Here is a 16,620-nt window from a genome sequence, read left to right as displayed (position 1 = left end):
GGAAACTCATAAGGTACAAAAGTAAAGTGTATTGAACAAGCTAGATAGTTAGCTACTGCTACTTACATTTATCTACAGCGTCACCGCTGGCAAAGAGACTTGAGGACAGGAGCCACTGATGGGAGTGAGGCAGGTAGACGAGATGTTCAGCTAACGTCAAAGCTAAGAGCTAACAGTCCATTGTTCTACCTTTACATCTTCACGTTTCACCTTCATGGTTGAAGTATCGGGATTATTTTTTCTGAACTGACAGTAAACGTATCAAATGTACAGTAGGCTATAGAGGAAAAGTATCTAAAAATTACTTCTATGGTAATCTTCAAAATATTTACCATTAAGTGACAATGACACGCTTCGTTACAGACAGTATTTTTTAAGGAACTGTATACGGTCTTTACAAGACTTTTCAAAACCTGCAGGTAACATACACAATACCCAAATCTCTGTCTCAAAGTCAGGCTCCCTCTCTCTCTCTCTCTCTCTCTCTCTCTGTCTCTGTTTATAGCCCATTGGGATTTCATGTTTGCATGGAAAGTGAGATGAACTCTGGGAAATGAGTTGGGTACGTAAATAGCCAAACCCCGCATTATTCCCATCAGATTTATCTGTGCAGGGGAGTTGACTCGGAGCATCACTGTTGCTAGGTGATGGTTAGTGACATCAGTGTACCTGCTGCCTACCTGACTCAGTGCTGCTCCTTGCAGACGTGAAAGTGCTCCACGGCATTTATGATCAAACCATCAGTTGCGAGTTTGTGGATGTATTCTGAGATAACTCCTAACCTACTACTGAGCAGATCCAAATGAGCTTTGGGAAATATTGACTGTTTTTTTCTTTTTACCTTTGGACTTACAAACAGAGAGGGAGCCGTTCTCTGTCTGTCAGAGCAACATGTCAGGTTGCGTGACTTCTAGAGATGCTTGATAAAAGCTATTAAGTTGGAAATTCATGAAGATGGTTTCTCAAGGAACAAAGGATGTGGAGTGATCCAATGGCGCTCGGACACGGCTCTAAGAAGTCAGTTTCATGTGACCAGGGACAGGAGGTCACAAGTGCTTCTCTGAGGAATGGGGTCAGTAATGCTAATACAGAAATGCATTTGCAGTCTGATTTATCACCCAGCAAATTTAGATTTCTCCATGAAAAAACAAGTTTTTAGGGCAAACCGGTATTTAACAGAATTCTATGTAAGCAGGCCAAATGGAGTGCTTGTTTTGATTGACTGTTGATTATAGACTCCGCTAGAGACTGAAACCTCCGTACAGAATTTGCAATAATACGGCTTTGGGTTCATCATGGCTTCACAGACTGAATGACAAATAAACCAAAACTAAAGGTACTGTATCTAGAGTTGATTCAAGCTCAAAGTTGTTAGCTCAAGGCTAAAGGTTGCAGCTATAAAATGTCTGCTTTGTTAGAGTACATCTGTCAACATCTGTTGTACATCTGTCCCTGTCATCGACTTCGGTGGTTCAAATTATTTCAGAATGTCTTTTATAGTTCAGTATGTAGGGACTCCCTTCTGCAAAACTCATACTTTTACATTAAAATGCTGTTTTGTATTGGACCATCCCAGTTGTAAATAGTATAACATAACATATACAAGGACAGACACCAGAATAATAGGAATAAGGAATAAAATATACCATAACTAAATCATTGGTTGCTTAATTGTGGGAAATGAGAAATGTAATTCCTTGTTAGAGCATATTGTTGTGTTTGAGGATAGAGTTCACCCTGGGAGAGAAAATGTACAGCCTGACAACCCTGTGGCTAAACATGACCCACTGGGAAACCATCGACTGAGTGCCCTGTTTGCCCTGATGTGCCCTCACTCAGACACTGCATGAAAAAAAACACCTCCGATTGGATTTTATATACTGCAGATATGAACACTCCTAACCCTAAAAAGTCACCTGTGTGTTTAGCTCAAAAGCAGCTTTAGAGGCCATACTGTGTGTTGACTGAAAGCAGAAATTCTCTAGAGGCCGCAGTGAGCTTTAGTTTGTTCTCTCCACAGGTAGAAGCTGGTACACAAGCTGTGGCTCCACCCATTAGCAAGACTCGGTCCTGCAAGTGTCTCCTGGCCTTCCTCATCATCATCATCATTATCCTCATTGTCGCAGGAGCCACACTGGCTTGGTACTTCCTGGGTGAGCACTTCTCTCTCGTTCTCAGCCACTTTCATTATCTCAATTACTGTTCAGTGGATTACTATGAAATTTTGTACAGACATTCATGTTTACTAGATGTTTTGTTAGTTTTTCCACTTGAGCCACCACAAGCTTAACAACTGTACAATTTTTTCAACATCTCAACAAGTTTTGGACTCTTGTTCCACTGAGGATGAATTGTAATAACTTTTCATCTAGCACCATCATCAGGTTAAAATTTTTCCAATATATTGCCTAACTGATGGCATTCCCATCACCCTCAGCTGAATAGTGTTTTGTGCTTATTAGTAAATGTTAGCATGCTAACACACAGAGGATGTTGAACATGTTATGTTCTAAATATCAGCATGTTACCACTGACATTGTGAGCTTGTTGGCACATTGACATTAGCCCCACAGAGCGACTAGGATGGCTGTAAACCACTAGTCTTCTTACTTACTGCTGTGCTAATCTTTACACCTTTCTCTCCAACAGAGTACAAGGTTTGGATGCTGGAGCCTCATGTCCAGCAGCAGTACACAGCCCATGTAACCATCCTCAACAGGAACTTCTCTGCTGATTTGTCCTCTCACAACAGCCCTGCCTTCAAGAAAGAGGCCAGGGGAGTAAAGGCCATGGTGAGCACGGGACATGAATTCCTTTGATACTGGTACAGTACACTAAATAACTTGGCTCACATCCTGTAGGGACTGCAGAGTGGAGAAGGTTTTCTATCCTTCCAGATAGATGTCACTGAAAACAAATTACATTAAACTACCTGGAAAAACACAAAAACAAAAAGATAGGGAAGGTGATATTGTTTTTTTTTCTTCTATCTTTCAGGTTGAGAAGATAATGAAAGGCTCAAGTCTTTCTCGATACTTCAACTACACCACCGTCTTCGCTTTCGGGTACACAGATCAAACTTTTTCATGTACAGTTGAATAGTAACTGTGGGAAGTAGTGGCAAAGTGGGAGTGACATAACTTGCATAGGTGTGCTAACATCTTGGCAGATAGTGGATGCCTTTAGCCAGAGATAGACGAGTAAGATGCACTTGTTCTCATATTTTTTGATGATTCATTTAATTTATTATGCTCTGTAATCAATGCTTTGCTAATTAATAAGTGTGATGACCATGTTCTATAAGTGGGTATAGCTTATCAAGTGGTCCCTGGTTCAAACTTAGTTTGAACTCACTTTCTGACCGGATTGGATTGAAAAATTCATGCAGATAATTTTGAACTCGGTTGAGCTTACTTAGAGTATTGTATCAATGAAAAAGATATGCTTGAAAATTTAGTTTAGTAAACTCTGTGTTGAAGGCTTGTACCCTATATTCAGGTCTGTGCTTGTGGGCTGTATTTTTTCAAGTAAAATCCAAGTCTGCAACAGTCATAACTTTGACCAAATAGACCAGTAAAGCACCAAAGCACCAAATCGCCTCAATAAGACTGAAAATGTGATTGTTGGTCCTCCATCATGACCTTTTCTTCTGCAGGGAGGGGAGTGTTGTGGCTCACTTCTGGATAGTGATGTCTGTGCCAAGCAGCCATGTGGGGAGAGTCACACTGAAGAAGGTCACCAGGAGCCTGGAGGAGGACCTTAGGGGGTACAGAGAGTCAGAGAAGCAGGAGCTGGCAAGCTTTGATGGATACCTCCTCCACCTCCCTTCGCTGTCTGTCAGTGGTGAGAGAAATAGAAGAGACCAGGGGGAGAGACAGTGTGTGTGTAATGTATATGTATATGTATGTATATGTGTAAGACAGAAATTAAATAATAAGGGGAAGAAAAAAAGAAAAACAGTGAGATACAAAGAGAGATTTAGTGCTTGATATTTATTTTGCTTCGATTCATCTTTTCTGTGTTTTTGTTCTTCTCCCCACAGAAACCGACTCCAAAGTTATAGAACTTTTGAAAGCTTCATTTGGTATCACACTTTATTTTCATTTTCTTTCTTGTTCATGAGTTCTCTTTTTTTTCTTTTTTATTTCTTCATCTTGATTAAACTGTAGCATGCACCACAATATATATTTCCCTGAACAAAACTTGAATGCATGGAAGCAACTGCAGAAACTAGAATGCATTTATGTTTGATTTCATTATAAGATGATAGATGAGAAACTCTAATAAATACATTAGACAGCACTTTCATACAATATGAGACATTTAAAACTGTTATTTATATATTAATTAATGGCATTATCTTGCATTTCAAAATAGGATATCACTTATTGGTGAAATTCACTATGAAAATTTCAGCTTGTGGCAGTGGTGTAGTCTACGTGATACGCCGTATACCCACTAAGAAGGCTCCAGAATATCCGTTTAATCACTTAAAAAGGCCCAAGGATACGAAACAACATAGTTTTGTGACAGAAATTGCACTTCTGCATTCCGTTTCTGTAAAAAACGGGTCGGAGATCGGACAGTAAACTCAACAAACATGTTTCGCGGCGTCCCGCCCACGGCACCATCTGATTGGTGCCACGTCACGAATAATAGCCTATCACACTGAAGGCTGCTGTGTACACAGACGGTCGCAGACTAGAGCAGCTCAGGTTAGCTAGCCGAGCTGTGTGTCGACGGTAAGACAGCAGACACCAGGAAGTTGTAATAAACTTCATAATCTTCTACAATGAAGTTACAACAACACCACACTCTGATGAACAAGTTAATCTGCTGGTCCAAGACACACCGCGCGCGAGAGAGAGAAGCTAGCGCTGAATGCTAAGCTAAAGAAACTAGCAGATCGGAATAGCATGTAAACAACATCTGAAATGAAGAAAGTCACTAAAGCAAGTAAGTCAGTGAAAATGTACTCTGAGTAAACGTGTTACATTTTTAAAACGGAAGGAGTAAAACATATTGATGACATATGATTGAACTATTGGATCAAAGAAAATCTTTAGGGTACCAGGTGAATCAGTTCCCAGGTGAGAACTGCACCAAAACTGGGTGGTAGCAAACCTGCAGTATACCCACTAAAATAAAGTAGACTACACTATTGGCGTGTGGTAAAGCAGGACAGGTGATAGCTTAAGCCCTCCGATGCTAGCATCTTTGTTCCCATATGGTGCATGTGTCAGTCCTCAGCTAGGCTTTTTAGAAATGTCACCTAAAACTTACAAAAAGACATAGGTAGCTAAGATATGCTAACTCTTGGCCATGTGGGTAATGGTAGATGGCGTTTATAGGTAGAAAGTTAGAATCACTAAGCCACAAACATTAAAGTTACATAAAGTTAAATTCAGTATAATTTGCAAATTTACCCAAATCAAATACACAGCAAAGCAGAGCCACTATCATCAGTTTAAACCAAAGCTATCATTAGCTTAAACCTTTGGTACTAGCTCCCTCATAGTGACGACTCCCTCTAACGTAATGAATGAAAGAAAACAAAATCTAGGCAATGATAGCTACCTCCTGGCCTTCAAAGAAATATAGGTTTGCAGGGAATAAGCTAGTTAGCCAAGTATGCTAAAATTCACAGCTTGAGTAGACAAACGCACTGTTTAATAAATTCCTTGTACTTTTGTTTGTGTTCTTATATAGCAAATGCAATTTATTCTAAAAAGACACCACCCTCCAAACTCTTGATATATTGAATATTTCTCTTACTACAGCCCTGGCACACTGCTTCAACATACAGATAAATTTGAAAGCAAGAACAATTCAGTAACTACATATATAAAATCATGGCAAAATGTACTGTAACGTGATGCTATTAATCCTCAACTCAGATCCTACATAAGACCAATTCAGTGCTTACAATAATTTCTTTGGCATTGTTTCCCTAAGACTGTTACCGCTACCAGAAGGTGGTGTCCAGAAGCCCCATGGCTCTCCGTGGCCCGGACACACAGTGTTCCTCCTGCCTGTGGCACCTCCAGGCTGCCCCCGGCTCCCAGCTGGAGCTTCAAATGGAGTGGCTGCTGCCAGAGTGTCGAGACAGGCTGGCGGTGTACAACTCCCTCACCCCCACTGATACTTATCTCATCACATCGTGAGTTTCCTACACAGAATTAGATAATTACTATATAAGTCCAATACCTGCCCGCTGCTGAATATTGATGGGCCACTATTGTCCACCTTTAAAGAAATGTTCTCATCTTGTGTAAGGGATAAATTTACCCTGTTTATTTATTAAACACACCAACTGTCTCTCCTGTTGTCCATCGTTCCCTCTGTCCTTTCAGTGTGTATGGCTGCAGCAGACATGAGCGTGTGGTCAATGTCCTGTCTTCAGGCGAGTGGATGACGGTGGTTTGGAAACAGGGTCTGTACAACTACAAGGACCCCTTCTCTTTGTCTGCACAGGCCTGGGACCGCCAGGGTGAGACCACCTAAACGCTCAGGCCTTCTTAACTAGTTCAAAAACGTTGCATTCGATGTTGCATGAACAGACTGAAAGGAGAGAGAAAATTTGTTAAATTCAACCTCAGTGGGATATGACCACAGATTTTTTTCTATTATTAGATTTAAGCCAAGTAAAAGGTGTAAGAGGGAAAACCACAAAACTACAAATGTATATCACATGGAAGCAATCGAGGGAAAGTCCCAGGATCAAAAAATTCTGTGGGATACGTCATTTGGGAAACACAAACATCTGAACAAAATTTTGTGCCAAACACTTCAGTGGTTTTTGTGATAACTCGGGCTGGACCAAAGTGGTAGACTGAGAAAAAGACCAACACTGAGATCATGCCACTAGCATGGTTAAACATATTACCTTGCAATTGACTACCAAGATATCTCCATTAGTTTACCCAGCTGACATTCCTTGTGTAAGGAAGCTTGCAAACTAGCCAGCTGAGCTGACCTTCCATCACTGTCGTGCATGTTATTTCTGTTTTGGATTGGAGGAAAGCTGTAAATCTTTCCATTTAGTGTTTATTCGGTGGCTGCACCCACTTAAGTTTAACTAAACTCAGCCATAAATACAGCCTAGTCAAAAAAAACACAATATAGCCTAGTTAGCAAAACAAGCAGGCTCTGTTCTCAGTAGCAAATGGAGATCGGTCAATCCCAGGCCTCGATGCCACAGAGTTCAAGATTAACATTTTCCTCTGATTTCGTATCTTATATTTTCCATCCTGTAGAATGGATTTGTGTTGTGGATTGAAGTATTTCTCTCTGCTTATTTCTTTCCCAGACTGTAACTCCACTATAGAGCTGAAGCCAGTATCAGGGGTCCAGGGGACACTGAGGACGCCTTTTTTCCCCAGCTACTACCCCCCTGATACCAACTGCACCTGGAGCTTTATCGTAATACACTCCGTCATCCATATGTCTTACACTTCCTGATTGATTCAATGATTGTTGCATTGATGCACAACTGTTATAAGAGTTGTGTGTGTGAAGGTGTTTGCATGTGTTTGCTCCTCATTGTATTTTTCATTTCCTGTCGTGTGTGTGTGTGGTCAGATGCCCAGTGTAGGGATGGGCCTGTCTCTGGAGTTTGAGGGCTACGAACTGAGCAGAGCCAGCTACAACCAAGCCTGTACCCAGGGACAGTGGCTCATCCATAACCGCAGGTAGGCTCTGCCATGATGAGTCTTGCTGATCCGTGGGAACTGTCGGCTGTCGAGCATCTTTGTTCGGTCCAGTCTGATTAATCCTAATTGTTTGGTTGAGCAGAATCCTGAGCCTCACTGAGACTGAAATCTGAGAGCAACACTGACAACAGCCAAATGGGAAAAGGGGGCAGAAAATAAAAGCAAAGCAGATTAGAAGTCAATTTTAGCTACATTTTTATCTCAGTAGATTCTCGACTCCAGTTGGTCAAATTTCCAATTATTAAAAAACCTAATCAATTGCACAGTTGCACACGTTCACCAGAAAATACATCTGTCCAGTGTTATTTTAATTCTGTACCAGCACATAATTGTGTGACTCACTGATAAACATGTTTTTGAGGATTTTTATCTGTGTAGCGCACAGGTGCTAAACCTCTGAAAGAGAACAACCGACACAAACTATATATAAAAATCCCTCAATATGTGCCGACTTACTTAATATATAGACAAGATATTGATCAACTGCAAAATTGTCGACAAAATAAATGTGTATTTATAGATGTCACCTGTATGTGGTTTGGTGTCTGACAGGAAAAATTGGTGCATATTAAAATTCAGGTCATGATGTGCAGACATTTCAGTTGGTTTTATCATATATAAAAAAACACAAAATGACTTAATTAACAGTAAAAAAAAAAAAAAATACTGTGTTCAAAATGTTAAGTTCATATGATCATGTTGTTCTATTCCATACTGATCAACAGGGGGCAGCAGCATTCCATATGTGGCCATTTTCTTTATTTCAATAGAGGCATTTTACTTATTTATTTCTTTTCAAACTGATAAATTTGTGCTTTTTAACCTCTGTTTATTCAGGAAAGGTTTGTTATGGCAGCCTTGACCAAACAGAGAGTCCAATATTTTGCTTAAGTTATTTAAACAACACTTATGACACCTGTGGTCCTCCACCACAGCCTTCCTGTTGCCCCTGCAGGGAAACATAACTGGAGTTTCCATTTGATTTCAGCGTCTCTGTCCCTTTCTCAGACTGTGTGGTACCAGGGGTCTGCAGCCATATAGCGAACGCCTTTACCTGCTCTCCATGACAGCAACTGTTGTCATGACGTCCGAGGTGTCACTCACAGGGCCGGGCCTTCAGCTGCGCTTCAGCGTCTTCAACCTTACAGATCGTAAGATGTGGATGCAGGAGAGAGAGACAGCCAAGGCATTTGGCTAAATTAACTGTTAAGTTAATGTTTCTACTTTGTTTCACTTCTGTTCATGAGCATATTATTTGATTGCGTGTGTGTTTGTATGTTTCGTAGCTTGCCCAGGCCAGTTTCTGTGCACTATTAATGGCCTATGTGTTCCTGCCTGTGATGGAATCAAGGACTGTCCCAATGGACTTGATGAGAGAAACTGTGGTATTTATTTTATGCTTTAAATTAACTGATTTACACATAATTTGTTGTACATTGTTTTCTGTTGAGACAGAAAATTGAGACATGGTGGTGCAGTAGAACGGCAGCCACCTAAAGTCAGTGGCGCCTGGTGCTTTTATATGTTAAAGCAATTTACTCAGTCAAATAATGCTGAGCTTATTTTAGATTTTTCCATAATGGATGAATTGTGACCACTGTGATTCAACAACACAGGGTTTTCAGGGGTGAACCAAACCACAGTGTTCCACCACGCCACTTGTGATACCACTTGTGACACCTAATCCAGTTTTATGTAACAGAAATGGCTAAGGGCTGAACTGTTTAAACATGTAACATGAGGATTGTCACCATGCTGCTGCTCATGAAAACAAGCTGCCTTATGCTGATGCTAATCTGATTTGATGGGCCTATTTCTATGTATTAAAAACATTTATCATGTGATATAAACACCTCAGAATTCTTTGCTAATGTGCTAGCATGCACTGTATCTGGTTACCCATTTATACACTGACAACTCCCCCAATAATTTGGTTCATATGACTAAATGTTATCAAATATGTGGACATGTATTACATGTGTAAAATCTGATGCATTTCCGTGTGTGCGTGTGTGTGTGCGTGCGTGCGTGTGTGTGTTTCAGTGTGTGCGGCTCAGTACCAGTGTCCAGAGGACAGCCAATGTGTTGACTACTACAAGGTGTGTGACCAACACCCGGACTGCCCTGAAGCCTCAGACGAGATGAACTGTACTAATGGTAACTTTATCACGATCTACTGTACAGAATATTTTGTAGAGGTCATGGCTCTGGGACACGCAGCAAAGACATCTGTTACAGCTGCAATGGAGCAGATTTCTTTTTATGGAAGAGCTATATATCTTGTCTCATGATTTGTGTGTGTGTGTTCAGGTGTGCAGTGCACAGATAAGACCTATGTGTGTGCTGATGGAACGTGTCTGAAGAAGCCAAACCCAGAGTGTGACTCTGTCACCGACTGCCCGGACGCCTCTGATGAAAAACAGTGTGGTGAGACACACACACACACACACACACACACACTGAGTTTTTGTTTTTATACTGGTTTCATTCAATTTTGTCTGTATTTTGACTTTACATTTTTTTATTTTTAAGATGCCTTCATGCTCTCTTTCGAGATTTTCTTAAATTCAAAGTCAATCTGCTTTTTAATAAAAATGGAATTAAATAATTTAACAAAATCTGATAAGATTAGTCTTTCTCTCGTGTTTTTATTTACTTTTCTTTTGTATCCCCGCTGGGTGTAAGAAGAATTAGACATACTAGATATAATATAATTATAATAATGATAAATATGCACACACACACAAAACAACACACATAACACGTGAACTTTTTTTCAGTAACCCTCGCAAGCATTTTGGTCTTGTTTTCTAATTTTATTTCAATACAACTAAGCTGATTTCATTTACAGTTCATATTCTGCATTTAGCAAATACTCGCTGTCCATATTAGCATCTGTGTGTTTTAATATTTCTGTGTGTGTGTGTTCAGACTGCGGCCTGAGGCAGTTCTCCAGTCGTATTGTCGGGGGGACCAACGCCTCAGAGGGGGAGTGGCCATGGCAGGCCAGCCTGCAGGTGCGGGGTTCCCACATCTGTGGGGGGGCACTGATCTCCAGCCAGTGGGTGGTGTCTGCCGCCCACTGTTTCTATGACGACCGGTAGGTGCAGGAAGAGAGAGGAGGAAGTGGTTGGATGACTGTGGCTGAAGTGCTTCCAAAACAAACATAAGCTGAGGCACTTAATCGAGCAAAAATTAAAAGCCTTTAATTCTCTTCACTGAATCTGATTAAGCAGTTTTAGCACATTAGCACTTTTTTTATAAATCATGTATGCCTTTCTCTTTCCTCCAAAACTCCTTTATGTTCAGTACTGCTGTTGTGCCTTTGCTGTCCAGGCCTGTCTGGCTCAAAGCCAGAATCAGTTGGCTGGATCCCGGCCAAAACTATAACTGCAACATCCTGTATAGGATTAACAAGACTTTTCTACTTCATTTTTTCTGTGCAGCGATTAAAAGCTTGTGCAGCGTTCAGTGAATCTTCAATTTTGGATGAGGAGGCCTTTGATTGTAAAATAGAGAGTGGGTCTTTTTTCTCTTCCTGCTCCTACAGTCTCTACTCCCCCTCGATGTGGACAGTCTACCTGGGTAAACTCCTCCTCAGACGCAGCGGCTCCACAGAGGAGGTGGCGCGAGTTCAGCGGATCCATCTTCACCAATACTACGACGACGAGTCCCACGACTACGACCTCGCCCTGTTGAAGCTGGACCGGCCCGCCTCGGTGCTGCTGGCTGGACATGCCCGACCCGCCTGCCTGCCCCCGCCTACCCACCAGCTGGAGCCGGGCCTGCTCTGCTGGGTCACTGGCTGGGGGGCTCTCCGTGAGGGGGGTGAGGAGGGAGAGAGAGAGATGGGGGTCTTTGGGTGATGTGGAGAGAGGATAGACACGCGGTCTTAGTATTAAAACCACAATTACTACTAGCAGTGCTAGTATCTACCAGCTAGCTTCAAACTAGTGATTTATTTGATCAGGTCGCACCATTACAACTTAAAGACTGTCTTAATATCTAAATCGGTTGCTAGGAAACGTCTTTAGTGCCGTCCAATCAAAAGCAATCAACTGTGTAATTAGAAAGTCATTGTAGCGTCACTACCGGAAGCATAACTAGCAAAATTACATTAAGACTTTTAGAGGTTGAACAATTTATTAGACTTAAAAGCCAATTACAATTTTATTTATATTGGCAGACGTGAACAAATATGTGTTTCAGAGTTAATAGTATTCATGCTGTTAAGAATAAGACACAAATATCTTATTATGCTAACCTATGCTATTGAGTTATTTATTTTGATGTTATAGTCTGATGTTATTAGCATAATGTTTTTGCAGTTTTTTAAACTCTTAGTTTTGTAAGATCATATTTAAAACCATTAACATGATTTAACATGATTATAAGCATATTTGCACTTTTACTTTTCTATCGTAACATGTAAGCCTGTATTAGCAAGCTAAAGTTTTGTCAGTTCATTTAGCTACACACAGCTACAACTACCATTTAGTGGGTGTAAATATTTAATTTAATAACATCTCTATGTTAGAACTACTTTGTGTAGTGCCAACCCTTTAAATTTAGCGATGTGTAAAGTGTTTCCAATTAAGAAACACAAGGCTAAGTGTGACCAGCACAGTAACACTGTAATTAAGTTAGTTATCAGAACTCTTTTTTAACACTTTAGCTGAAGAAACAAACTAGCTTGGTTTTTCAGCACAATTAAATTTTTAGTTCAAATGCTAATATTTACATCATGATAATTTATATTTCTATGCTCACAGTAAATACTTCAACAAATCCCCAAACTATTTGCAAAGACTTGCAATGTTACAAAGCTGGCATCTGCAAAAGGTAAAGGAATTAGTTTTTTTTTTAACCCTGCATTATAATAATTTCCATTTAACCTCAGGCTTTGGTATGTGTAGGCATAAGGCAACACAACATCACGCCTCGTAAAGAGACACTTAAAATAACTATGTAGTCTTTACAAGTCTTTACAATTTGAAAGTGCCCTTTTATTTGGTGCTTTTGACTCACAAAGAATGTTGTTATCATATAAAGTTAGGGGGAGTGTAAAACCTTTTTTCCACTGCATTATTTTCACAGGAAGTGACCTTATATGATTTGTGCAGTTTTTGAAAAGCCCAATTTATTCAGAGTCACTCTGAAAGGAATATGTGGGGAGTTTTTGTGATGTTACAGATGGTGGAGCAGAGTGGGTGCTGTTATGCTATTATGACAACGGAGCTAACATTAACTAATTAAAATTGTACAGACAGGAGAAGATAGAGTGATGTGTGTGGGTTGTGGTTTCTGGTATCTGGTATCATGACGAACCTAATGGTTAAGGCTGCTTTAGGCCAACATGTGTTGAAATCATATCTTCGGGCACCCAAAGTTTCATGTAGAAATTGACATGACTTTTAGAGGATGTTTTTCTGGGTTAACTACAGACTGAGTTCAGATAAAGCTGTGAATTCTGTATTACTGCAGTCTGTGACATTTCACTGTGGAAATATGGAAATGACATTCAGTAGGTGAGTCAAAACTGAGCAGTGAAGACATCAGTGTTGGCTTGTTGTAGACTAATCAAATGAATGCAGGGCAGATGAATGCAGTCTTTAGGCTTTATGTAAATGCATCGTCTCTAACGTACAAATAAAGGATGAAAAGAGGATGATCCTGTTGACCTTTCCCCTCTGACCTCCTCCAGGCAGTGCCAGTAACGTGCTTCAGAAGGTGGATGTTCACCTGGTCAGCGAGGAAGCCTGTGTTCGCTCCTATGGCCACTTGGTCACTCCCAGAATGCTTTGCGCCGGTTACCGCAGTGGAGAGAAAGATGCCTGTCAGGTACAGAAAAAACACATACAATACATACAACAAACAAAACATATAATGCTCTTTTATTCCATCCCATTTTTTTTAAGCATCATAAAACTCACTTTTTTGTTTTTCCAGCCTGCACATCTATTGTTATGGTTTTACTGATTGTACTGTATAATACAGTAAAATCACCAATGTGTAGCAAATGATAAAATAGTTAATTTCCCAGAATCTGATCAGCAGATGATAGTGACAGTGAGACATAACTCTGTCCACATGCATCTAAACATTTACAGAGATCTATACGACGTATTCATACAGTCAATAGGTGTAACAGACAAAAGCACATTCCTAGTGTGGAGTATGGAGCAAGGAAAACTCACCACTAGTAGGTCAGGTACACCTGCTTCTTCAGGATAGAATCCACAGCTTTCATGCTTGTAAAGAACCAGTCACAGTATACTTTTATACCAGCAACCAGAGTTTTAGCTAGACGTTTGCCGACCAAGGCTCCCAAACCCCAGCCTTTGAGAATATGTCCTTTAGATCTCTGTACATGTTTAGGTGCATGTGGACGGAGTTGTGCCTCACCGTCACTGTCATCTGCTGATCAGATTCTGGGTCAGGGTGAATATATTCAGGTGGAATGTAATCTTCATCCACAACACAATCATCAGCATCACCATCAGACAAATCCTCCACCTCAAAGTTGTCACCTAATATTGCATTCAGCAACTGTCCTGCTCTTGACATATGAAATATGAATGAATCAATATGAAATAATACCCTGGAAATGTATCACATTAGATAAAGAGAAATACAAATCAATGTCATACTAATTTGTAGGACATGCAAGAACTATTTATACTCTTGTAAACTGTTGGTTTCTTCACAAATCTTGAGCTATGTTTCCTTACTTTTACATCTAATGATCTGAATGATCAGTAATAAATTACCAATGTCCTCAAACGAGTACTTCATGTTTAACAGCGTTGTAGTTTCTTACTATTGCTAAGATTTGTCAAATTCCCATGCCATATCAAACTAAAGACATTACTGAGTATAAATAATGAAGTTTTAACCATAAAATTTGATGAGGTTTTGTACTCTGTTCACTTTTTGTTTCGGGATCGGCTGTAGCGTGACTTGGCTGAGATGGCCGCCATCTTGTTTTTTCACTGATAAGTGTATTGTGCTTTTGCTACCACTAGTTGGTAGCAGAAGTGTCTATGAATGAGGACAACAGGTCTAAGTTAAGCAGAATGAAGTACAAGGTGCAGCGATGTGCAGGTGAAGCATGTCCTCATATGAGGATGCGGGGTCTCAGGAGCTGAAGCAGACACCTGCTTTCAGTGAAAAAGCTCTAAAAAGTCACTTGCCAAAACGAGCACCCAGCAGGAAAAATTGGGAGTCAAAATAGAGCTGAATAGATGGAGAGTATTGGACTTGTATTTGTTGGGTGAAAACAAACACAACTCCATATGCTAATGTTGCTCTGTATCTGATAGGTGCCTAAAAAAGGCAGCTGTTTGCTAACACATTCACCTCCGTAAGGTGACAATACTGTCTGTCAGTGTTGTGTTTAGAGGTTGTTGTGCTGCCACCAAGTGTCCAAAAAAAGTAAATGAATGCACTGAAATTTAAATGTCAGTGTGTGTAATGAGTAGAATGATCTACTCAGGGTATATGTGTCCCGCTTTATCTTTTTGGATTTAAATCTGCCAGAAGGCAAAATTAAAACTGATTTAATGAAAGAAATTAAAATTTTAAACCATCCAACAGACCCTGGCAGGTATTGCATTTAAATGTAAATGTGAATTTATGTTCCCCAGAAAAAGGTCATGAATGAGTTTGAAAGCCAGACATCCAAGCACCAGGTGATGTCATAGCTGAGTCACCATTATTGACCATCAGCCTTGTCAATTATTATGGTCATTTTCTGCTGTGGAGCCATTAGAGTCTCACTCCCTGCTCCTTTAACATTGATTGTCTCTGTCAGGGAGACTCCGGTGGCCCCTTGGTTTGCCAGGAGCCGTCGGGTCGCTGGTTCCTGGCCGGAGTGGTGAGCTGGGGCAAAGGCTGTGGGCGTCCAGACTACTATGGCGTCTACACTCGCATCACCAGACTCACCGACTGGATCAAGCACGTCATCAGCACCCCCTGAGTCATTGAGGATCTTCTGCTACATCAATATCCTCGTCACCCTGGTGCAAACTCAAGACATTATCCAAATGAGGATAAAAGGCACTGGAAGATGATTGGAGATTGCTTCTCAGCCGTACAGCAAAATGGTAAAGTTGGAAAGGCTTCATTCTAAAGTCATAAAGTGATACAGTAAATAATATTTATGTGGCACCTTTCATAACTGATTTTATAAAGTGATATACAGCATACAGTAACAGGAAACATGCCAAAATAACAAATAAAAAATGAAATATTAGTCATAATGATAACAGGACTCAAGTAAAAGAATTAAGCTCAAATGTTCTAAGAAATTATTAAGAAAAGCTCCGTTTTCAGAATTGACTGAAATGTAATGATAGGAGGTACTTTGCACAAAATGAATGTAATCCACCCTTTTTCAAATTGAATCATCTAAATTTTGAAGATACTGAACTTGAAGCACTTTCCCATAATAAAATATGCATTTGTTTTAATAATCAAATTTGCAATGTACAGTGTTCGTTGGCATGTTTGGCAGGGAGTGAGTATGAAATACACCAAGACCAGTCTACAGCCATGTTAGCAGCTGTCTGAGACTTTACTTAGGCACAGCAGTGCTTTGAGCTAAATGCTAATGTCAGTCTGCTAACATGTTCAAAATGACAATGCCCACTTGCTGATGTCTCACAGTTGTTATATGTTTACTGTATTCCCCATCTTAGTTCAACACGTTAGTGCTAATTAGCACTAAAAACTTTGCAGCTAAGGCTGATGGGAACGTCGTTAGTTTTTGTAGTTTTTACATAGTAATTGAAACGATACTAGGTAATGGTAATGACACCATGAAACGTTCAGGGATCATCCAAGTTATTACAGTTTTTCCTGGCATGAATATCTGTACCAAATGTCACTGCAATCCATTTAATAATTG

The 16,620-nt window shown here is 40.3% G+C and overlaps 1 protein-coding gene across 2 annotated transcripts; it reads left to right on the top strand.

Moving 5' to 3' along the window:
* The first annotated feature begins 664 nt into the window (after positions 1-664).
* tmprss6 (transmembrane serine protease 6) lies at positions 665-16,191 on the top strand. Of its 2 annotated transcripts, XM_023429029.2 has the most exons (18): positions 668-1,072; positions 2,021-2,153; positions 2,650-2,792; positions 2,998-3,065; positions 3,656-3,843; positions 4,043-4,084; positions 5,956-6,160; positions 6,354-6,490; positions 7,310-7,422; positions 7,582-7,691; positions 8,721-8,863; positions 8,999-9,097; positions 9,756-9,869; positions 10,023-10,139; positions 10,644-10,812; positions 11,263-11,540; positions 13,417-13,553; positions 15,526-16,191. In XM_023429029.2, exons 1-18 carry the CDS (start codon positions 977-979, stop codon positions 15,688-15,690), a joined length of 2,457 nt encoding a protein of 818 aa, XP_023284797.1. In that variant the 5' UTR covers positions 668-976; the 3' UTR covers positions 15,691-16,191. The 2 variants fall into 2 exon arrangements, with proteins under 2 accessions (XP_023284798.1, XP_023284797.1); XM_023429030.2 differs by lacking the exon at positions 4,043-4,084 and having other exon boundaries at positions 665-1,072.
* Positions 16,192-16,620: the final 429 nt, after the last annotated feature.

The sequence above is a fragment of the Seriola lalandi genome, unplaced genomic scaffold (genome assembly GCF_002814215.2).
Source record: "Seriola lalandi dorsalis isolate HSWRI2012SDOR001 ecotype SW California unplaced genomic scaffold, Sedor1 jcf7180002054887, whole genome shotgun sequence".
In the NCBI taxonomy this organism is placed as follows: Eukaryota; Metazoa; Chordata; class Actinopteri; order Carangiformes; family Carangidae; genus Seriola; species Seriola lalandi.
The sequence above is the reverse complement of the archived record's forward strand: the minus strand, read 5'-3'. Positions and strand labels throughout refer to the sequence as shown.

What these genes read in the sequence shown, in the direction of transcription:
- tmprss6 (XM_023429029.2), top strand. Translation starts at nt 977, where the DNA reads ATGTGGAGTGATCCAATGGCGCTCGGACACGGCTCTAAGAAGTCAGTT. An exon ending in ACCACCGTCTTCGCTTTCGG is followed by an intron (nt 3,066 to 3,655) that starts GTACACAGATCA and finishes TTTCTTCTGCAG; the next exon opens with GGAGGGGAGTGTTGTGGCTC. An exon ending in GAGAGAAAGATGCCTGTCAG is followed by an intron (nt 13,554 to 15,525) that starts GTACAGAAAAAA and finishes TGTCTCTGTCAG; the next exon opens with GGAGACTCCGGTGGCCCCTT.